This window comes from Oxyura jamaicensis, chromosome Z, assembly GCF_011077185.1.
Source record: "Oxyura jamaicensis isolate SHBP4307 breed ruddy duck chromosome Z, BPBGC_Ojam_1.0, whole genome shotgun sequence".
Lineage (NCBI taxonomy): Eukaryota > Metazoa > Chordata > Aves > Anseriformes > Anatidae > Oxyura > Oxyura jamaicensis.
Window position 1 is genome coordinate 1568229 of NC_048926.1, and position 20517 is coordinate 1588745.

At 46.6% G+C, this 20517-nt stretch overlaps 1 protein-coding gene across 1 annotated transcript in view; it reads right to left on the reverse strand.

Annotated features, from left to right (window-relative positions):
* DCC (DCC netrin 1 receptor) overlaps nucleotides 1–20517 on the reverse strand; it is a 309874-nt gene that overhangs the window by 146806 nt on the left and 142551 nt on the right. The window contains exons 6-7 of the mRNA XM_035310456.1: nucleotides 16689–16843; nucleotides 14796–14916 (exon numbers count right to left, since the gene is read on the reverse strand). Coding sequence (XP_035166347.1) covers nucleotides 14796–14916; nucleotides 16689–16843 — 276 coding nt within the window. The remainder of the gene's footprint in view (nucleotides 1–14795; nucleotides 14917–16688; nucleotides 16844–20517) is intronic.

Here is a 20517-nt window from a genome sequence, read left to right on the forward strand (position 1 = left end):
AAACTGGGCAGTATCATGGGAGAGCCGGCTCAGCCTAGCGCTTGCTGATGTCCTAGAGCTGCCACGTCTGATGCTTTAAAAGCTGCTTCCTTCACAACCTCCACTCTTAGGATAATTGCATACGCTCAAGCGGTAGGTCAGGGGGGACGCGGTCGTCCCATACGTGCCAAGTTGAAGAAAATTAATTTCATTCCCCAAAGAAAGGGAGCACTGGCAAGACTGACGTTAAACAATATTGATTCTGTGGCACCGGGGTCCTGGAGGCAGAGCCAAAACAAACAAGCCTACTTTGGGATCCAGCATCCATAATGCATCACCAGCCCAAACGGATCCGAAACGGCTCAGCAGAGGACACGGCTCTTTTCCCTTTTCTTGCTACAGCGATAACAACAACAAAAAAAAAGATGCATAAAGCTCCCAGTAAAAAAAAAAATCAAAATAAGTCATGTGGAGAGCAGAATACAGCCCGATAGTTTTAACAAAAGAGGAAATGCTGGGAAAATACTCATGCATATCTGATGCTGAGTGAAAGCCAGGGTGTGACTAACATATTGGAAAAATTATTAAAGAGTGTTTTCCTCTTCGAACAGAGACTGCCCCCAGCAAATTCTGTCAAGGTCGCCGAGACCTTGCATTATAGCTTCTGTAGAGGAGCATCTGTCTGCAAACAGACTTGCAAATGTACCTGTGCATCTCCCTGTGTTGTTTTTTTAAAAAATTTAAACATTTAGTACGATTTATTTGTTTCAATAGTTCCCTTCTGCTAGCATCAGCTCTATCTTCTTCCCCTCCATCACTCCGTAGATTTCCATACCAGAGGAGATTTCTATAACGGCATCTTCAGCGCCGCGTTTAAAAAAATAATAATCATATAGATGAGAGTACCCTACACTTCATTAAACGTGACAAACACATCCCTCCCCACCGCTGGTCTCACTGAAGGCATCCTGTGTAATCCAGCTACCTACGCTCTCTTTCATCCATCAACACAAACAACAAATTTTGTTGTATTGCAGGAAGAGCAACACATGCCTTCCTGCCGCCCCGCCGAGGCTGCTGGAAAGAGAAAAGAAACTTCCCCTCACCTGTACCACCCTGCCTCTCCCAGCCTGAATCTATTTTAATTTTACTTCCGATGACAACAGAAATTTCTACAGATTCAGAATTTTGTTCATTCTTTTGCTGAAAGTTTGCGTTTCCCTTTAGAAATATTAACGTGAAATATTCCTTTGGGTTTGTTTCATTTTAACATGATTTCATTTTTTCCAATTAGGTGAAAATTAAAATTGAATCAATGGAGTAAAACGTTTTGTGATGCTCTCTCCCCAGACAGCCATCTATCCTCTTTTCGGGGCCAGCCTTGCCGAACTCCCTTAGATTTCAGCATCGCGCCCCTCCAGTAACTAACGCCAAGTACAAGGCTGTTTAGCTCGGCTTCCCATACAGGAATAACAAACCGGATTCATTTAATTCCTGTGGTGCAGCACTGCGTTTAAGTGACTTGGGTCTAGCTGGAAGGTGTCTTGGAGAAAGCCAACAGAAGTTGGAGAAAGCCACCCAACGCTGATGGCAGAAGCAGCCTCGGTGGCGCAATGGGGAGACGTCGCAGCTCCCTCTCTGCTCATTGATCTACCAAAATGAATTCGTTAACCCTCTTCATAGCACTCACAAGGGTTTGTTTGAATGCATCGTTTCTCCTCTGTCCTGCTTTCACGAGATGTTGCCGACTTCCTTATTCCTTTACTCTTGTGTGCATTATTTCGTAGTTGCCTATAGTTAAAACATCTTGTTGGACCTGGCTTAGCTGGCTCCGATGGCCAAATCACACTGTGCATCCATCTCGAACCCATTTAACTCCAGTGATAAGCAGCTCATCCTTACCTTCAGGTCATCGCTCTTAGGCATCGAACAGCATCCGTCCCAGTGACAACCTCCACCCAACCCAAGACACCCAACCCAGCGACTGTTCCCCCGTCATTAAAGTATTAAGAGTTGGTTAATTTTAATCCATTAAACACGTGCTGCATTGACAGTGAACGGTGATTACGTTTTTAGCAAGAGCTCCGGAGAGCTTTTCTCTTTTCCTTCCTAGCAGATTCTCCGTCCCTTCTGAAGCTGCTTGCGTCCATGTTAGCAGAAGAACCTCGCTTCTTAAAAATCATTTTTCATGTCTCGCTTTAAATGATTCGCCTTCACTTTTCTTAATTCTGTCAACCCAACCTGAATATTTCCTAGCTGATTAATTACACGGTATCTATTTAATCACAAACTTCATCCTGCAGTAGGACCACAATCATACTTTCTTCTCCCACTTTCACCCTTTCAACTGGTCAGGGAACCCTGGGTGCCCCTGGTCCCCCCCCCCAGCCCAGCAAGGGGCACCCAGGGTCCAGGTGGCTGCTGGAGACCTCCCCGAGGAGCCCCCAGCCCCTCTCTGGGCAGCCTGGGCCAGTGGTCTGTGCTGTCTTTACACCTTTGCAACCATGCAGGTTTTCATCAATTTTGCTACTTTGCAATATTTTTTAAATAAAATCTTCATGAAAGAAACGCCAGCAAATCACACGCCGCACGCTGAAGTGACCACGATGGTTTTTCTTCCTTATTTTAGTACCAGAATCATCGGAAAACATTGTAAAGAAGGATAAGCATGGCACAAATATATATATATACATATTTAACATTGCGAAAAGTAGTAGAACAGTTTTCCCCAGTATCAAAACTGTCGCTAAAAGGCTTGGACACCCTTTGTTATTTACCACCCTGCCCTCCTGCCCTCTCCAGCTCAGCACGTGCTACGTGTTGAATTCCCAGACCTCACAACCACGAACACGGCAGCAGCCCCCGTGCAGCGCCGAGTTGGAAATCCTTTCCAAAGGTGAAGAGCTTCAACCCTCAAGTCTACCTGCCAGGCCAGCTGTTTGCCAACAGTCCTGGTGAGGGGTTAAGGAGGCACGTTGGCCAAGATGGTGCAAGGGGAGGAAGGGCAGGGAGGGGAGGTGGTGGTGGGTGACAGGCACAGCCTGCCCGCTTGGTGCCCGCGTCCAAAAAGCAAGTTTCACACTCAAGAGCTCAATCCCTGCTACGTACCCGTGTGAAACTAAAGGCTAAAACGTGTTTTTCTCCAGCAGGAGAGCGTGCTGTAGCTCATTTCTTTGCCTGTTTAAGTGCAGGGTAACGTGAATGCGCTCCCCGGACCGCATTGCCTTTAAAATCCATCTCGCCAAAGCCTCTTGCACGTCCGTACGCAGCGAGCACGGCTCCTCGCCGTGCATTTTCAGCCTTACACCCGACATCTTTTCTTATTAGCCATTCTCCCGGGCTGAATTCGCCCCGTTTCCAAGGCGACCGGCAGGAAGCAAAAATCTTTCATCTGGGAGGGGACGATGGCGATGGATGAGGGAGTTTGAGCAAGGTCAGGCGTTTACCGCTGAATACAAATCTGTCACGCCTAATAGATGAAGCTCTTTAGTTTCCGAGCTACTCAGGCTGCTCCCAGCATCCAAGGAGAAAATAAAAAGACACTCAAGCATGAATGCCAATCAGCTCGTGCTGGCAACAATGATGTATATACATGTGCCACAGCAGCTGTACCAGGCTTGGCCACGGATGAAAGGAGAAATTAAATAGGTGTCAATAATTATAGAAGGTCAGGATCTAAATCCCTGAATACTAAATGTATTTTAATAACGTTGGCTGGGGAAGCAGAGAAGTTATTAAGCCAGGAGGCTCAAGAGGCCCCGACCCGGAGCACAATGGGATGCGGAAAAGGCGTCACGGGGGAGCGCAGCGGGGCACGGAAAGACCCCAAAAGCGATGGGGCACTAAGCATGTGTTTAGCAAATGCAGCTCTCGTGCCTGGGCTGGTCAGGCTGCAAACAAGGGGAACTCCTAAAGCCTTGCGTCCAAGGCAATGAAAAGCTCACTCAAGTGGCCACGTGTGGCTCCAGAGACAGAATAAACTGCAGCTTCTCCACCCCTGGCCATAGCCACATCCAAAGCCCACAGCATCGACTGCTCCTGCCCAAACCATTTCCTCCAACAGGACATGCTACAGTAAGGGTTACACAGCTCAGCACCAAAAGCGATTCATTTTCCTCCATCCCACGCTGAGGATGAACAAAACCAGACAAAATGACTAAGTCCGTGGCTAAACTGAACCCACTTTGGAGGATAAAGCCGTATTTTTCTTGCTTATCTACAGATTTCAACATAAAGCCCCTCCTTGCGTGCTGAAGTCAAGCCAGAAATGAGATGAATTCTTCCTGGCTGCATTTCTGTTGCCATCGAGCTTTGGGAAAGAAGAAAGCAAAAAGTCCTGGAACCCGGTGAAAAAAAGGAGCAGGCTCACAGCATCTTTTTGGTCCCCACTGCCACCGTTTTTGGCTTCTCCTTTCACTTCTTGGGGGAATTTTGCTTCTGTCCATCCATCCGCCCAAATGACCAATGGACTCCTGGTAGATGTTTGGCAAAGATCTGCCAACTAAAGCATTTCACTCATCGTGTGAATCTCGGTGCTTTTCCCGCTGTTATCTGGCCTTTTTCAGCCAAAGCTGTTTTAGGGAAGATCCGTTTTAATTTACGAGTTTTAGATGCGTACTTTTATCTGGTCCTGGGTAAATAGAAATTGTCCTAGCTTTTATTATTTCATCATCCGGCTTGAAAAATGGTAACGTTTAACAGCTATAACGCAGGCAAAGACTTTCCTTCGTGCTACGCATCTGGGCTCTGCGTGGGAATTAAAGGGCGTTCCCTCCAGCCCTGCTGTCCGGGGCCATACCCCAAACATTGCACTGCCCAGGGCAAAGTACCGCCACTGGAGGGGATCTATCAACATCCCCTTAATTAAGTCATTAAATTCAGCAGGTTTCATCTGCCTTCCCCTCGGTACGGCAGATAATGTTTTGGCCCTCAGCAATTATTTCCCATATGGAAAAAAATGGGCTTGTATCTCCATCGTAGGGCGACGTAGGGTCGGGTTCTCTGCACCAGTCCATGCAAACCAGCGTGCCACGTCCCTAAATGCCCTGTTTCTTGTCACGATTGCAAAAGGCACCCAGCCTCACCTGATTCCTGGGCTTTTTACCCAATTCCTGTTTTTTTTTTCAGCTGCGACAGATGGTTGCAAACTCCCGTCCTTTCTTCCACGCCATGAGATTAGCGAAATGTTGCTTTATTCAACTGCAACTGTTGGTGGGGATGTTTTTAATGACAACAACTGGGAACAGCTGCTGTTACCTGAAGGAAAGATCCTGAGGTTTTGGCAGGGAAAATCCTGCCAACTGTTTCTGGAATGGAACTGCTAATATCTTCGAGCAGCTCAGAAATCCACCGCAGTACACTAAATTACAAACAACAGGGGGGAAAAAAAAAACAAGAACCCGAAAGCGAGAACAAACAGGAAGGTAAGCAAAGACTACCTAAGCTGTCTTTAATCCCGGTTTAAAAAACAATCAGTTACTACGAGCTGCGAAGAAGTCTTCATAATCCTTGTTAGACTCTTCTCCTACAAGGAGCCAGCCGAGCGAAAGGGTTTTTTTCAAAAACGTTGAGAAATACCAATGCTGACCCAGTTGCCTGCCATTAATTTCAGCAGAATAGCTCCTAATTTTGACCGAGATAACTGTGAGTATGTTGAGAGACTCAATTCCTTCAAATCGGACCAAGGCACGGCTCTTACCCATGGCTCCGGCCCCGCCAGATGGATTCATTCCCAGGCAGCCGCCGTAAATCAGGAACACGGCCACCTAAGGTCAACGTGGGGAAGCCAAAATCTGTATATGCAGGACATAATTTAGAGCCCGGGATAGCTGACAGCACAACAGTTATTGTATTCGGCCCCTCCTCAGGTGGGAGATGCTCGGGTCTGGCTGCGAACAAGGGCCCTGCTTTGCTCCGGCGGACACAGCGGGGGTTCCCGGTGCGTGCTGGGGTTTTTGGGGCGCCCAAGAGAGGGAAGTGACTGCCTTCCTAAAAATAATCTTTGTCTTTTCCATGTTCAAACTTGATTCATTTGCTGGGAATGCTTTTAGAGGCATCCCCTGCCTCTTTGGCAGGGCTTTAGGAAACTCCATGGAGGAAGGTGTGAATTTCTCAGACCTAATCTTTGCTCTACCCGATGTTTCTCTCTGCGGATAGGAGCCCCGTGAATAGGAAATGAAGCAGAGGGGGAACACCTTTCACCCCCAAATCCACGAGGGATTTGGCCGCTCCCGTGGGATTATTGGTCCAAATCCCATTAGGCCGCAGTGCCGTGCGCTGGCTGCAGCTGCGATTCGGAGGCTGAGATGGTAATTCCATTCAAGAACCTGCAGAAGGTAGACCCAGGACAAAGAAACAGAAATCCTGCCGAGTGAATAAAGATAATGAGATGAAGCTGAAAGAAAAATATTAAACGGGCTGAAGGGGATAACGTCCTGAACGTGAAAATCAAGTGTTTGCCTGCAGAGGAGGGTCCTGGCCAGAGCCAGGCTGCCCGCTGCGCGCTGCCGTGCACGCAGCCAGCAGGGCTCACTCCACCCCATCATTTCCTCGGACCTCTTCAGAATTAACTTCTGCCCTGTCGAGGACAGCGACGGAGGATGAGGAAATCAATTCTCATCTCCTCTCCGCTGGTGGGAGGTCGCTGACTTGTGCAGATCTGTCACTGCGCTGATGGAACCGCAGCTGAAAGGGGGTACGTTCGAGGCAAACAGGGCCTTTAAATCACCGTGGTTGAGAGGCCCTTGCATCGGAAACCCTCCGTGCAGCAGCCTGAGCAGGGCACAGCAATCCTGCAGCGCCGATAGCACCGTTTCAGCCACCCCCCCGGGGAAAATTCTGCTTCTTCCTAGGGGAGGAGCCGGCGCGTTTCATTTTGACAGCACCGATTTCAGCCTCCGTGGTTCAGGACGGGTACCTTTTGATGGCTGTTCACCTCGGCCCTCCATTCCTCCGAGAATCGGGGTGTTTTCAGAACAAATAACGCCTCTCTGCTTTCAAGTCACCCCTCCCCGGCTCAATCTTCCCCTTCCAGGGAAAGCAACAGCGAGGCGAGAACGCTGCTGAATATAAATAGGAGCGAAGCCCATTATAATTACAAATCTGGCTATCCAACGTGCAGCTCTAAACCCCGAAATGATAGGCTGACACCGTCATCCCAGCCCAGACACCAATTACAATTACATCTCACCGAGGCCACCGAGCCAGACAGAGGAAGGGGCAGATGAAAGACGCGCCTTCGCGGGGATCCTCGACTCCCAAGAAATATCGCTCTGCGAATTATTAGCGAATCGCCTGAGCTAATAAATAATTAACGTTCCGGCAAGGTGCGTGGAAGCATTCCCAAACAGCGGCGGGGAGGGTGGGCGAACAAGAAGGGACCGAGCGGAGAAAGGGAGGGCTACGAGAAGCATAAAGCTCTTATTTATTTATTTTTCCTTACTACTCTCTGATCTGCCAGGTGTAAGTAACCATGCAAAGTCCTGATAGGTCTGAATCAGCACCAGAACCCAAAGAGCAAAAGCATCCTCCCCTTGCCCCCGAGCTGCTGCTGGGCACCGTTCTGATCTTAGCAGACTCCCCGCTCCGAAACTCAGACCCAAAATCGATGGGTGAGCTCATTACATAGATCCAAATTCAACTCTTCAGCCTATATTTAACACTACAAGGGTAGGCAGGGCGAATTAAATGCATTTCCTTCCAGGCGGCGAAGGGCCCGAGTTTCTCCTTCCTCTTTTAATTCTCTCCCACCCGTCTTTCGCTGGAAAAAAATCACTCTTTGCACACGTGTAGGGGAGGACAAGGCCTACAGCCTGTTACGATCGCAGGTGTAGGTGCTAAGGGGATCAATACATCCGTCTCCGGAGCGATATTGGCAGCGTTGGTGTCTCCTGCACGTGCTCTGTACTCTTTTTACAATACATTTGCAGCAGATACAGGTGACGCGCGGCATAGCAGAGGCATCACTCGAGACGGCGTGCTCGTCTGGGTGCTCATTTTCTCCTAAATACAGCTGCTGGCTTCGGCAACTGCATCAGAAACCAGCTTCCAGGAATTTCCGGGAAATACCCCATAAATTCTCAAGTTAAGGGGACACAAAGGACATCTGAGGTTAATCCTGGACCATGGCGTAGGATGCCGCGGCACTGCACAGCCCGTCCAACCCCTCAGTACCAATCCTGAGGCTGAACGGGTCCAAATAAACCCTACCCTAAACGTGTACTTGGGAAAATTCAGGTGCCGTTGGTCCTGAGTATGAATAAAAGCAAAAACTCGTGCAATATCTTGCAGTTCGTAAACAGGGCCGCATGTCAGACTGCAAGTTTGGGGGCTGCTTTCCCTAAAAAATTAATCCTGGGAAATGGCCCGAAGGTCTGAAGTTGGTCACCCAACTATACGTGGTCAAATGAAGAAGCCCACAAGGACATGAGCCATACAAAGGTGACCAGCCCATAAATATCTTAAATTCCCACCCAGCGTCCAGCCGCAGAACACAAAAACACTACGCTTTCAGATCTTTAGGACACCTTAGATAACCAGGAAAATTGAAGCCATTTGAGCAGGCGGCATCCAAGTGACTTATGGGGAGGTTTGCAGTCAAACCTGGGCACACTGGGGTCAGACTAAGTGTCAGCACTCGTTTGCCTTTCCTCTAATAATTTCCCAATTCCTTCCTTCGAGGCGGTTTAAAGGAAGAAATTCTATGCCTAGATAACCAATCGAGCCCCATGGCAAATAACCCTCTGAGCGCGCACATGGCCACGGACCTCCACGAACGGCCGGGACTTCCGACACCAGCGCTGCCACCTCTACTTCCAGCCAAACTGTAATCCCAGCGTATCCACACGAACGGGGTCCCACGAGCTGTCAGGAGCCTGAAAGTTCATAAACGAGGACACGCGGCCACCCCAACAGCCTTGGGAAGGCCCAGCCGGGGCCACGAGGAGACGCACCGCTGCCAGCCCCGGGCGGCAGCACGCTCCCGCAGCCAGCTCTTTGCGACTTCGCTGACCTCACCTCACCCAGGAGCTTCTCCAGAATTTGACTCGGAGCCTTTTATGGATTTTTTTGCGTTGTTTCTTTTTTTTTCAACGGCTTTATCTGAATGTGTAATAGGCTGCGTTGCTCTTGGCGAAAACATGAAGTGCTGAGGTTATGCAAACCCGAAGGAGTGGCTCTTGAACGAGCTCTTGACGAAAACCTGTTTTATCTGCCCTCAGATTGCTATTTAAAAAAAATGAAGCTTTTGGCTACGTAAGCCCGGTTGTTCACATGATACTTGTGAAAAGCAAAAGGTCTCCTTCTACAGGTTAAAATAATAAAAACATTTTTTTTAAAAAAAAAAAAAGAACACTTACGGTAAGAGTTCCGACACGAAGCTATCATACTAATTACATTCCCTTGTCTGGAAACTCATACAAGACCAGAAATGACATCAAATCCACGCTTAAAACACAGCTCTTCAGTTCTGCTACCACATTCCGACACATCTTCAAGTTGGGGAACTGACTGTGCAGTTATTTATTCTATCTGGTGATTCTTCTGACATTACCAAGTAAAGTTAATATATGGTAAGTGATATTTTCATTAACACCACTTAAATGTTAATTGCCTCCCAGTTTGCCGGGACTATTATTTATCAACATATATCCTGTTCTAGGAACACAACGTCATGGGAAGGCTGGGTTGGAAACCGTCAACAGCTCTATAGGAAATTATTATTCCTGTCTTCTTTTTTTTTTAATTATCTTAAATTAATTTTAATACGCAGCTGTGTTTGTGACAATAGGTCTGCCTCTGCTATACGCAAGAAGTTTCACAGTGTTTTCTGAAAATATCTGCCGCGTCTTTACAGGATCTTTGTGCTTGGATCACTCTTTTCTCCTGTGCTCTTTTTAATTTTTAAAGAAAACACGAAAACGCTTGTAAATGATTCAGGAAACACAAATGTTCGCCTGTATCTGACTGCCACCTTGGAACTCAGATGTATTTTAAGTGTTTTTAGGACAAGACCAAGCATCCCCCACCTGCATTGGCTGTGTCCATTAAGAACAGACCTCTGGGAACGGGCGGTGCTCACACCCGAGCATGTCTCACAACACTGGTCCCTACATCCAGAACCCTTCTGGTCCAAACCAGAGATGTCCGATCCCCGAATCTGATCCCAAGTGACCCAAACAGTTCCCTTACACATTTAAATTCTAAAATCATTCCAGGTATTAAAAATAAAAAAAAAAGAGAGCTGGCTACAATGCTCCCTGCCCGATTTCCACTGTGCAATTCTTGAATCTGTTACAGTTGAAAGTTTCCAAAAAAGTTCCATTAAATCCAAAGAAAGCAGAACCAGAAACGAACTCAGGAGCTCAACTGATCCTTTCCAACATCCTGTGGCAGGATTAAAAATACCCCTAGTTTTCCTGGAAAAACGTCTGCCTACCTTGTTCATGAAGACCTGCAGAAGGAGAAATTCTAAACGTCTTCCAAGAGAATCCCTTGTAGAGCTTTGGTCAGTCTGCTGGGCACCTCTACTGTTTCCAGGATGACCTTTATATGCTTCTTTTTTTTTTATTTTAAACCAGAAACATATTCTGATTTCCTGTTTTTGCACGTGTCTGTTATAAATCCCCGGTAAGGAGTCATAACGTGACGGCGGAGACCACCATACGAGCATGTCAACCAAATTTATTCTCACCATTATCGCGATTATTACGCCGCGCCATAAACGCGAGCGGCTTACCCGTTGCGCCTACTAAAACAAGGAGGTTAAAGCTCTTGTTTCAGCACGAAAACACACCACGTTGGTTCGGGAGGTCGTTCTCCCTCCCAACCCCGAGCCTCGTGCAGGTCCTTAGGTGCTTTCGCTGTTGTTTTGCTGCCAGAGGTTTCCCCTGTAGCACCTCTTTGGCCACCCCCGGCAGCCTAATAATTAAGAAAATAAATTTCACGTGCCGGCCGAGCTGCCGTTCTCCGGGTTGGGAACAGAAACAATATTGATAGGTACGCACATTCCATTTTGCAATCTGAAAGTGGAGTCTTGAAATAGCCCCTCACTTCTTCCTTCCGCTCCGCAGCTGCCTCCCCGGCACGAAGGAGCTCTGGGAAATTTGCTGGTTCTAATTCAGGGCATTGAGAGCAGACTGGAGAGGCAGCACGTACCGGCTTCCCACGCTACAGCACGAAGATACACCTGCCTAACCTCTTCCAAAAACTTCCCTTACTTTTTTTTTTTCCCACTCATTTTTCCCGGTATTCAAAACCGTGCTTTTTTTTATTTCAATGAGTTTTAAGACTAAGCACAAGCAAGACTACCGTCCGTTGTTTGGCTCGTCCAACAAACCCGCGAAGACTGAAAATCTGAATTTGAGTGACAAAATTAGCTCCGTGTCTTAGCACGGAGATAGATTTTGATTTCTGAAGGAGGAAATCAGACTTGTAATAACGGGAAACGATGCCTCGCAGCATGGTTTTCTAAGAGGAATTCAGGGAAAAGGATTTTTGAAAATTGATTCATCCCTGTTTCTTTGTCAAGGAAAAGCAATTTACAAGTTTCCCGGTCTTATTATACAAAAATGCCAAGTCCTCGTGAAGATCTTGCACGTGCAAAAGTGTTACATCTGCAAGCTGCTAAGCCGAAAACGCGCGACAAGAAGCAGCCGCACGAGTCGTAAGCAGAGGAATGAAAAAGGAAAAGGATGTGATGGAAATGAGAAACCGAGCCGAGCCCAGCTGAGCACAAGGAGGGGTGTTCAGAGCTCGATGGGGCTTACCCCTCGAGGATCTTCCCAAGAGCTTCAGCTCTCCGTACCCTCCCCATCATCCTCCAACGTCCAGCTTTGGACATCGTCGAGCATTACAATGCCAAGAGCGAAGGCTGATTTATGGCACTTTTACCAGTCTCTGAGCGAGGCTGTCTCCCTAAGCTGCGGATTTGTCCAGCGAGGAATTTATTGCAGAAACATAGCTAATAATTATCCCGCTGTATACACACGTTGATGATTTCAGGGCTGTCTTTATCCGATCTTTCACCTGCTAGAATAAAACCATCCCTCCGTACGCCCTGTGAATAGCTGAAGGAGGGATCAGAGAGGAGCTGCTGGCGCAAAGCAAATAACCGCCTGGAAGTTCTTTACAGGAGGATTTTCCTCGGGGATCTGCTCTTCAGCCGAAGTTATGCGCGTCCATCATTCCCCACCACGCTGTTCTCTGCTCATTTTCTAGGTGTGCAAATAACAGGTTTTATACAGTCATAACAATAAGGCAGCCAACGGAGATCCCTTTCAGCTGCTTTTTCTTGCTGAGCGTCGCCTTGCCAGTACCTGTACCAGGAGCGCATATTGTAGGGTTTGTTCCTTTACCTTCCTAATAGGATCACGGGTGCCTGTAGGTCCGGAGGAGTAATTGGTCTTTGGCAGAGTGACGAGGCAGAAATAGAGGCCGGCAAGTAGCCAAGTGGCCTGAGAAACCCCGGACACGTTGGTTGAAGGCTATGACAGAAGAGAAATCCTTCGATATCTCTTTACTGCTTTGATTTTTAACTAAATAAGTATTTAAAGCTGCAGTTTATACATTTATTATAAACTGGTGAGCAGTTTCTGGCTTGGAGTCTAGCATTAAGGTCGTTAATGGGTAAGAAAGGGAATGGGAGAAGAAATAATCCCAGGCGCCTTTGCTGGAATCGACAAACGCACTTTGATTTGCTGCCTGATGTGTGTATGGCAACCCATCCGCCAGCCCTTCTTTCACCCTAGTTCGTAACGATCTCACGAGCTCAGCTAAGGACAGAAATTTTACACTTCTCAGGGAGCTCGCTGGCTTTTTGTAGTCTAAGCACAACACCTACCGAAAGAGTTTGGAGCATCCTACAGCCACATCTGGAAGCGGAGGCTGTCATCCGCGGGAGCTCGCAGCCCGTTTGGCTTTCACTTCTCCTTTCAGCCTCGGCTAATTCCCATTTAGCAGCGCAGCATTTCCAAGGGTCTCAGTCGGAGCTCGTTTATTCTCGCTTTAAGGGCGACTCACGCGCTGCTCCTTCAGGTCCTACAGCTAACGGCGGTCACAACGGTGGATGTCAGCCCACACGTCTGCATAACAATGATGGTATGGACTGATTGCATCCTTCTACCTGCGTTAAACTTCCAATATCCCCCAACATAACATAGGTAATATATTTACCTCTCAGCATGGCCCAAATTATTTGCAATTAATAAAAGCAATAACGATCTGAAATCATATGAATCACCAAAAAAAAAGAAGTGACTATTTTACCCCGATGTAAATTTGGGGCATAAATCACTGTTAGGCTTTATTTGACCCCGGCTTTCAGAAAATGCAAACTCTGACAACTCTACGCCTTCATTTATGCCCTTTCCACGTAAATGGCTCCCCAAAGGAGCCAAAAAAGCCCCCGCCCCCCTCCTTTCACCTCCGAGGAATTGGAGTGGCATTGTTTGAAGATCTGATTAAACGGCCAGGAAAAAGCAATCCATCACTTAAAAAGGGAAAACGGAGACAGTTTGCAGCGGCGTCCTGGAGCTCCTTAAGATTTGCTCTTCATTTTCTTCTATTTTAATCCAACGCCCAGCGTAATAAACACAAACACAGAGAATAAAATTTACCGACAGCGCTTCATGGCGAGGTGGGAGCAGCGACGAGTTACCCAGTTTTGCTTTGGCTGATCCTAGAGCCAGATTAAACCCCCCCCTGCAGCAGGAGATGGCCCGTTTCCTTCAGATGTTCGTGCATGCAAATATCATTCGAGTGCATGAGCTGAATGCCAGATTCAGCTTGAAAGAAACCAAAGAAAATAGAAAGCAAAGGCAAAACAACCCTGCATCTCCCCACGGCGAGCTCTGAAGGGGAACTGGTTGGTTTTTGAACAGGATGATGCCTCGCTGAGCCCTGCTGTCCTTCCTCAATATCACACAGGCATTTTTTCCGCCCGTGAAATCTAGTTTCTAAGTGCTTTCTCATTTTCACCTTTGTCCCCAAGGGAAGATAACCTCATCAGCACCTCCGGTGACTGCACAGAGACGAGGGAAACACGCACCTGGCAGGATCCCACAAGGGCAGGGCTCTCCCACCAAGCTACATCCCTCCACGACTGCAAAGATTCTGCTCTTCCCAGTCCAGATCGGGCAACGAACGATGCTTCTTGCACGTTCCCTTGCCCTCAGCTTCCTGCCATCATCTACGAGAAGCAGCAAGTGCAGCCCGGCGCAGGTCATTAATCATTTACAACCCAGAAACTCTGAAAGGCTTTTCACCACGTTTTTACGTGGCATCTGGATTAAGATGAAGACATCTTTCTGCTGGCTTCAAACAACAGAAAGCAGTAAACCAAAGCACCTATGCAGCTGTGTAATGCAGTCCATACGACCAAACTACCGTTAATTCCAGAGCAACAGAGCGGTATTTGTCCTTCTAGCCTTATCAAACCTCTCAGTGGTTGGCTGCTCTTAACACAACTAAACATGCCATCCCTTAATGCTTATGGACTGTTTTATTCCATCACCTCGCCCATTTACGACCATCTTCTCCTATTTCAGGAGGACGAAGCTCCCCTACAGACTGTGAGGCATCGCCGTTGGCTCTTCGTGCAGGTTTAGTTGGCCTCCAGAGTCAGCTCTAGGACAAGGCCAGCATCTGTAATTGCCTCAGTGAACAAAACGTCTCAAAGTATCCGAGAGCTTGGACACACTTTTAACTACAGCCAGCCAGCTGGATAAGTAAGAGGGAATCAAGAATAGTAGCTGCTCGCTTGGGATTTTTATGTTAATAGCATTAATTACATCTGCAATTCTGTGTCCTTTGCATCTTACCAGGCTCTGGGATGATTAGCTGTGCACTGGCCTGTGCGTTTCCAGCTTCATTTTCAGCTACACACTGATAAAATCCTTCATCTGACTTTACCAAGCCCAGAATCCGCAAGTTGCTGCCACCCTGGAGAAATATGGAAAATGGAAAGAAAGGAAGAGAATTAATTAGAAAAACACCATCCAACGTGAACGAGGATTACAAAACCTTCACGGAACAGCTATTCTGTGAAACAAAGGCCCTGTGTACGCAGTCTCAGCCCCAGCTCACGTAGTCATCTAAGGACAAGGTCTGTAACAACGAGCATCTTCATCAGAAATCTCTCGACGCTTGGTATCTTTGCATTTTGTTTGAGGGAAGGTGCCTACGGTTGCCTGAGGTTGAATTCACTTTGTTGCAGTGCCCACCCAACACCTTTCTCAAGGCTTGTTCTCCAAATTACAGCCGACCACTTGGTTAGTGCTCCGAATTTTGTCCTGGCCCTTAGCTGCAGGGGTGATTTAGAAGAACTTTCAACTTCTGTGTCTTTGAACAAATGCAGTCCTGAAGGTCAAACCCTCGGATGGCTCGAGGCCTGGAGATCCTCAAGAAAAGGTCACTCTGTGCTAACTCCATCTGAGAGAGATGTAGCTTTTAACTTCTGTTAGCACAAGCAGAAACCAATTTTGTTGGGTTAAAAAAGAAGTGAGGGGTGTGCTCTGGCTGAAATGTGCCTTCTGTTAAGAATTTAAAAGTGAGCCAGTTTTCTACCACCTCCACCACATAACCATGACAGCAACAGAGCTGTCCTTTCCTCGGAAGCTTAAGGCTTGGGGTTGCTTTCTAATGAGCAACGATGTAAAATAATAATAATAAAGATTGAACTTACTGTTGTGTATGGCAGAGTATATCTATCCTGTATGAAAAGCACATTAAAACCTTTTTTTGGATGGGTAATTAAAAGATGTTATTTGTTACAAGGTGAAAAAGTAGAAAGCACTGAACCAAGCCATGAACGAGTCACATCTCACGGCCCATGGACATCTTCATGGTCACTGAGGTTTTTAGGGCTCTTTTCCCAGTATTTTAGCTCCCTTACAAGTGGCACTGCTATCAGGAGATCAACGCTTTTGGAAAACTCAGCATAAACTAAGCTTATATCACACTTGTATTTAAACTAAAAGAGGCTGGAGTCCTGCATGGGGATGTTACTTTGGGTAGGTCTTTTAAAAATTATAACCAAACAACCATTCTCATTATTAACCCCTTTTGATTTATATAAAATCAGCGTAAGAAATAATTCCTCTCACCCCCCAAAAACCGTCAGTTAGACGAAACATTTCCCGAAACACGTCTGAAACTATTGCAGGGAGACTCAACAGGTGAAAATTACCACGAAAAGCATCTTTGGCTCGTGTAGCTCTGTGGAGCACCAGCAACATGTTCTCTAATGCTTGCTCTGGTACCTTGAAACTTTACAGATCTGTACTTCAAAGGAGAAACGAAGATTTGCCTTCATCAATGAACCTTGACCACTGCCTTCGTTTGTCATTCCTAACAATCCTATGAGTCTGACTTCCTTGGAGAAGACATCTAGCGGTTTTGTTCCGAGGCTAATAGTTAGTAAGGAAGCCATTAGCACGTGGCAACCGATATTATTAACAATAATTTAGACTGGGATCACGAACTGTTACATCTCTGCAAAAAGAAGCATTTAAATCTCCCTAAATCTGGGAGATGACCTCAATGAACTTCTCACTGCAATGCTCCTTATCTGCACTAGGAGGCACAAGAAAGGTTGTTTTCTTCGGGAAAGCTTCCAAGTTTGCGACGGCAATGATTGGGTCAAACATCAGAATACGTTTCACAACTTCATAAAAAATATCAGCCATTAGTGATTAAAAAAAAGAGATAATTACCACTATCTGAAAGTAGTCGCTAGGAATGACCACTTCTCCATTCTTGATCCACTCCACCGTAGGGACGGGCTTGCCGGACACGGCGCATTCAAACTCGATGTCCATGCTCTCGTAGGCGTAAAGATTCGCAGGGCGAACTAAAAACCACGGTGGAACTACAAAAAGAGGGGGGGGGGGGAAATGAAAGTGGCAATGAGTAAATATAAGTAAAGGTTTAGCAAGTAAATCATTTCCATAAGCCTGAAAAATATCAGAAAGAGGTAGAAAACACATCTGTAATTCAAATTATTCTCTTCAACCTTTAACAAGCAGCTACTAGGGAAAACGTTTATTCTAGAGAGAGCACTTAATGGCTGCTTTTAATATTCATTTCTAGCTTTTTTTGTTTGCTTTTTGGCCAAAAGAAAGAATTTGAACTTCAATTTACGAAACACGCAAGTTGTTTTCCAAGGCGTACAATACAAAATTTCATAAAAGTAACTCGACAGCAAGAAACTAAATAAATAATAATTAAAAAAATCTGTAAGAAGTGAGAAGGAGGGTAATAAAATCTCATTCGGTTCAAAGGACTGGATGCCAACTGCCCACTTAACCAGGACCTACGAGTCAACGTATGGAGAGGTCCATAGAGGTATAAGACAAGTCCATAGAGGAGTGACACAGAATTAGGGGCGTTTAGAGACATTTTCATCTAAACCAGGACTTCTGACCGAGTTTATAGAAGATGAAGAGAGAATCAATAACTAGGAAATCTGTCCGCAGCGATTGGAAGAAGAAAAATAGAGTTATCTTTGCTGAGAAGGAATACTTAAGCTAGCAATTATCTGTTGCCTTGCATTACTGTAATGTATTCACAGCTTTTCAGTACGCTATATGATACGCTAATTTAATTTCATCGTTACTGTAGTGCTAGCACGACAGAAATTAGCCATTGGAGGAAAACTGCTAATAACGTCACATTCCTGATGAGCCCATTCCCCTCGCATCCAACTGTAAAGCACCCACCAAAAAAAAAACCAGCGGCCCACGTGCGTTCCCACCAGCTTTCCCAGGGGAACGATGGTCTCTGTTTTGAATATCCTTGGTCCCCAGGAAGCCAGAAAGGATTAAATTTCCAAGTACCATCTGCGACTTATCATTTCAGACAGGAAATCCAATTGTCCTTCTTGAGCCATCACTCCTGCTGCCTGATTATAATATTTATAAAGCCGTAATATTAAAACCCCCTCTAAATTAAAAGAAGGTGGAGATTATAAAATCAATTGCTCAGAAGCTAAAGAAATGTTACAGTCGAGGCTGCCCTTGCATCCCTAATTCGGACGCCAGGTTTGCAAGGATTTCAGCACACTCCTCAATTAAACCATCAAACTCTGCAGCCTCCCAGGGCACTCAGGGGAGCACATTCGCTCTGAGAGCATTTTAGGATCTGAATTCCAGCTTCCTATTGAGTACGTGGCTTCGTGCTTTCTAGGCTTCAAACCCTTCCGTGCAAACAAAAGGATGAGTTTCCAGTAGGGTTTTCTCTCTGGTTCCTATTTTGGCATGATCCACGCGCTTCCTTAATCTTGTAGTGCTCCACCAGCCTCAAATCGAGAGAAGAAATCCAAGGCCACAAGAACTGCCCCCAGTTTTTCTGGACCAGTTAGGTATGACTCAGAGCAGCCTCCGTTGAGACTTACGTCTTCCAGTTGTCCACCAGACCTTGAAGTCTCATGGGGCAAGCAGAGCACGAGTCAACCCAACCAGCTGCAACAGGAGAAGCATCGTGCACGTGACCAAAGGGTTATCTTGTAGGGATACTATGCAGATGTGCTATGCAGAGTCCTTGAGATGCCATCTCTTTAATCGTATGCTCCCGACGAATCCTTCGAGGGCTCGCCAAACTCGCGTGCACAATGAGGTAGGGGTATTTTGGAGAAAATTTGGTTATTTTATTTAAAAATAATGCATAAAAACAAGATTGAAATAAGACTGCAAGACTATCGTGTCAGCTATTTCTTCATTTTAAGCAATTGCTTCTTCTTTAGAGCTAAGTTATAAGCACACGGCCCCCCAGCATCGCCCCCATGCCTGGTTCTCTTTCAGATCAGCCTTATTTTCCACTCAGGTAACAATTTTGGATGCCTAGGAGCTTCCAATCCGGTTCGGATCAAACCCATTGTGCGCAAATTAAACTTGATGAGCTGTCCTGATTAACTTAGCTGCCTAATTTCCTACTGAAGAGGCTCCCACAGAGGTCTGTTCAGATCAGGGAGGCTCTGCCTGCTTTTTGGGGGGGGGCACAACAGGTTCCAGACCACGCCGCCACAGGAGCATGCAGGAAATTCTGTAGGTTTTTCAAAAAAAAAGCATCGCTGATAGGGGAACACCAGTAACGAGGATGATGATTGAGATTTTTAAATTTTTTTATACTCCAGAGACGTACAAAGAGACCCAGTGGCAGAGTTGAGTATAATCAGCACTGAATAGCACGGTTCAAGGAAAAGCAAACAAGCTGCTTGTGTAACAAAGAGCTGAATTAAAAATTAAGCAGCAATCAAATTCACACGTTCATTTTTAGCTTCTTTGCGCCAGTATATTTTATTCAATAAGCTCACACCAACCCCCCCCCCCCCCCCCCCGCTATCTGTGCAGTTGATAAACCCCGCAATTTCTCAGAGCTCTGACAAAACCATAAACTACTCAATCTTCATTAGAATGGTTTATTGCCGTGTCACCAGAAGCCTGTAATTAATTTAGAGGCTTGTAATTCACAGATTCCTGCCAGTTATTCTTTCTCATGCACACGTTCACGGACCCTGACCCGAAAGTTTTCCTTCCCTCCACCAGCACAGGGTCTCCGCTGCTCCCCTCCCCATTTCCCTCTATTTTAAAAAAGATTGCTGGCATTTTTCTAGACTGCTGGAATCACACGTGCTCGATGGATTTCCTGCAGGACTCAGGCTGGTGAGGAAGCTGTTCAGACACCAGGGTTATCCCTCTGACAGCCCCATCACTTAAAGCAAGGAGAGGGGAGCAGCTTCGCAGGCAGAAAATACATTCCCAGAGACGGATTTGGCAGTCCCACAAGAGCGAGCAGGGCACATGAGCAGTGGAGTTAAGAGTGTATACGTCGAAGGGACTGCCACACCTGCAAGAAGGGGGTGCCAGGAATGTTTCGGGGGGTTCAGAGCACCGGCGTGGTTCACATCTGCACCCGTGTGCCCCCTACAAGCCGTGCACCCACTCCCCTTGCCCAGCTCTGATGCTGGCTTCCTCGAGGGTTTACGTTCAATATACGCATCTGCGCGCCGAGTTCCACGCAGAATTAATTACAATTAATAATTATTGTGCGCTCACAAACCTTTTGTGCAGTGGGGTAGGTGTATTGTTTGCAAAGGCCGCCATCACAGCTTGCCGGTAGACACCACGCGCAAGGCCGCAGACAGACAGCCGTAACGCATTCGGACGCCTGGCATATATACGTATGCACACATACAAAATGCCAAGCACTATGAAGACACGTCCTATAAATATTTTATAGCTCAATAACCCTCAAGCGCTGCCGTATCTGCTCGCTGCTTTTTCACCGCGCTGGCTATTTCCAAGGCGTCGGGTACGAGGAGGAGGTCGGTGAGCTGGGCTGTAAAGGAACTGAAAATGCTTGTTGCTCGCGTTCCTTCTAATTATATGGTGGCAATATAAAGGCAACGTGAAGAAACCGTGGGCATTTTTTTCCCCCACCAGAAAACTTACGAGGTTTCGCAGAAGTCATAGATATTTTTTAGAAGGTTTCTGTGAATTGGTGGAAAGTGAGAGCTCAGCGAGATTTCAGCCGCCTTGCGCTACG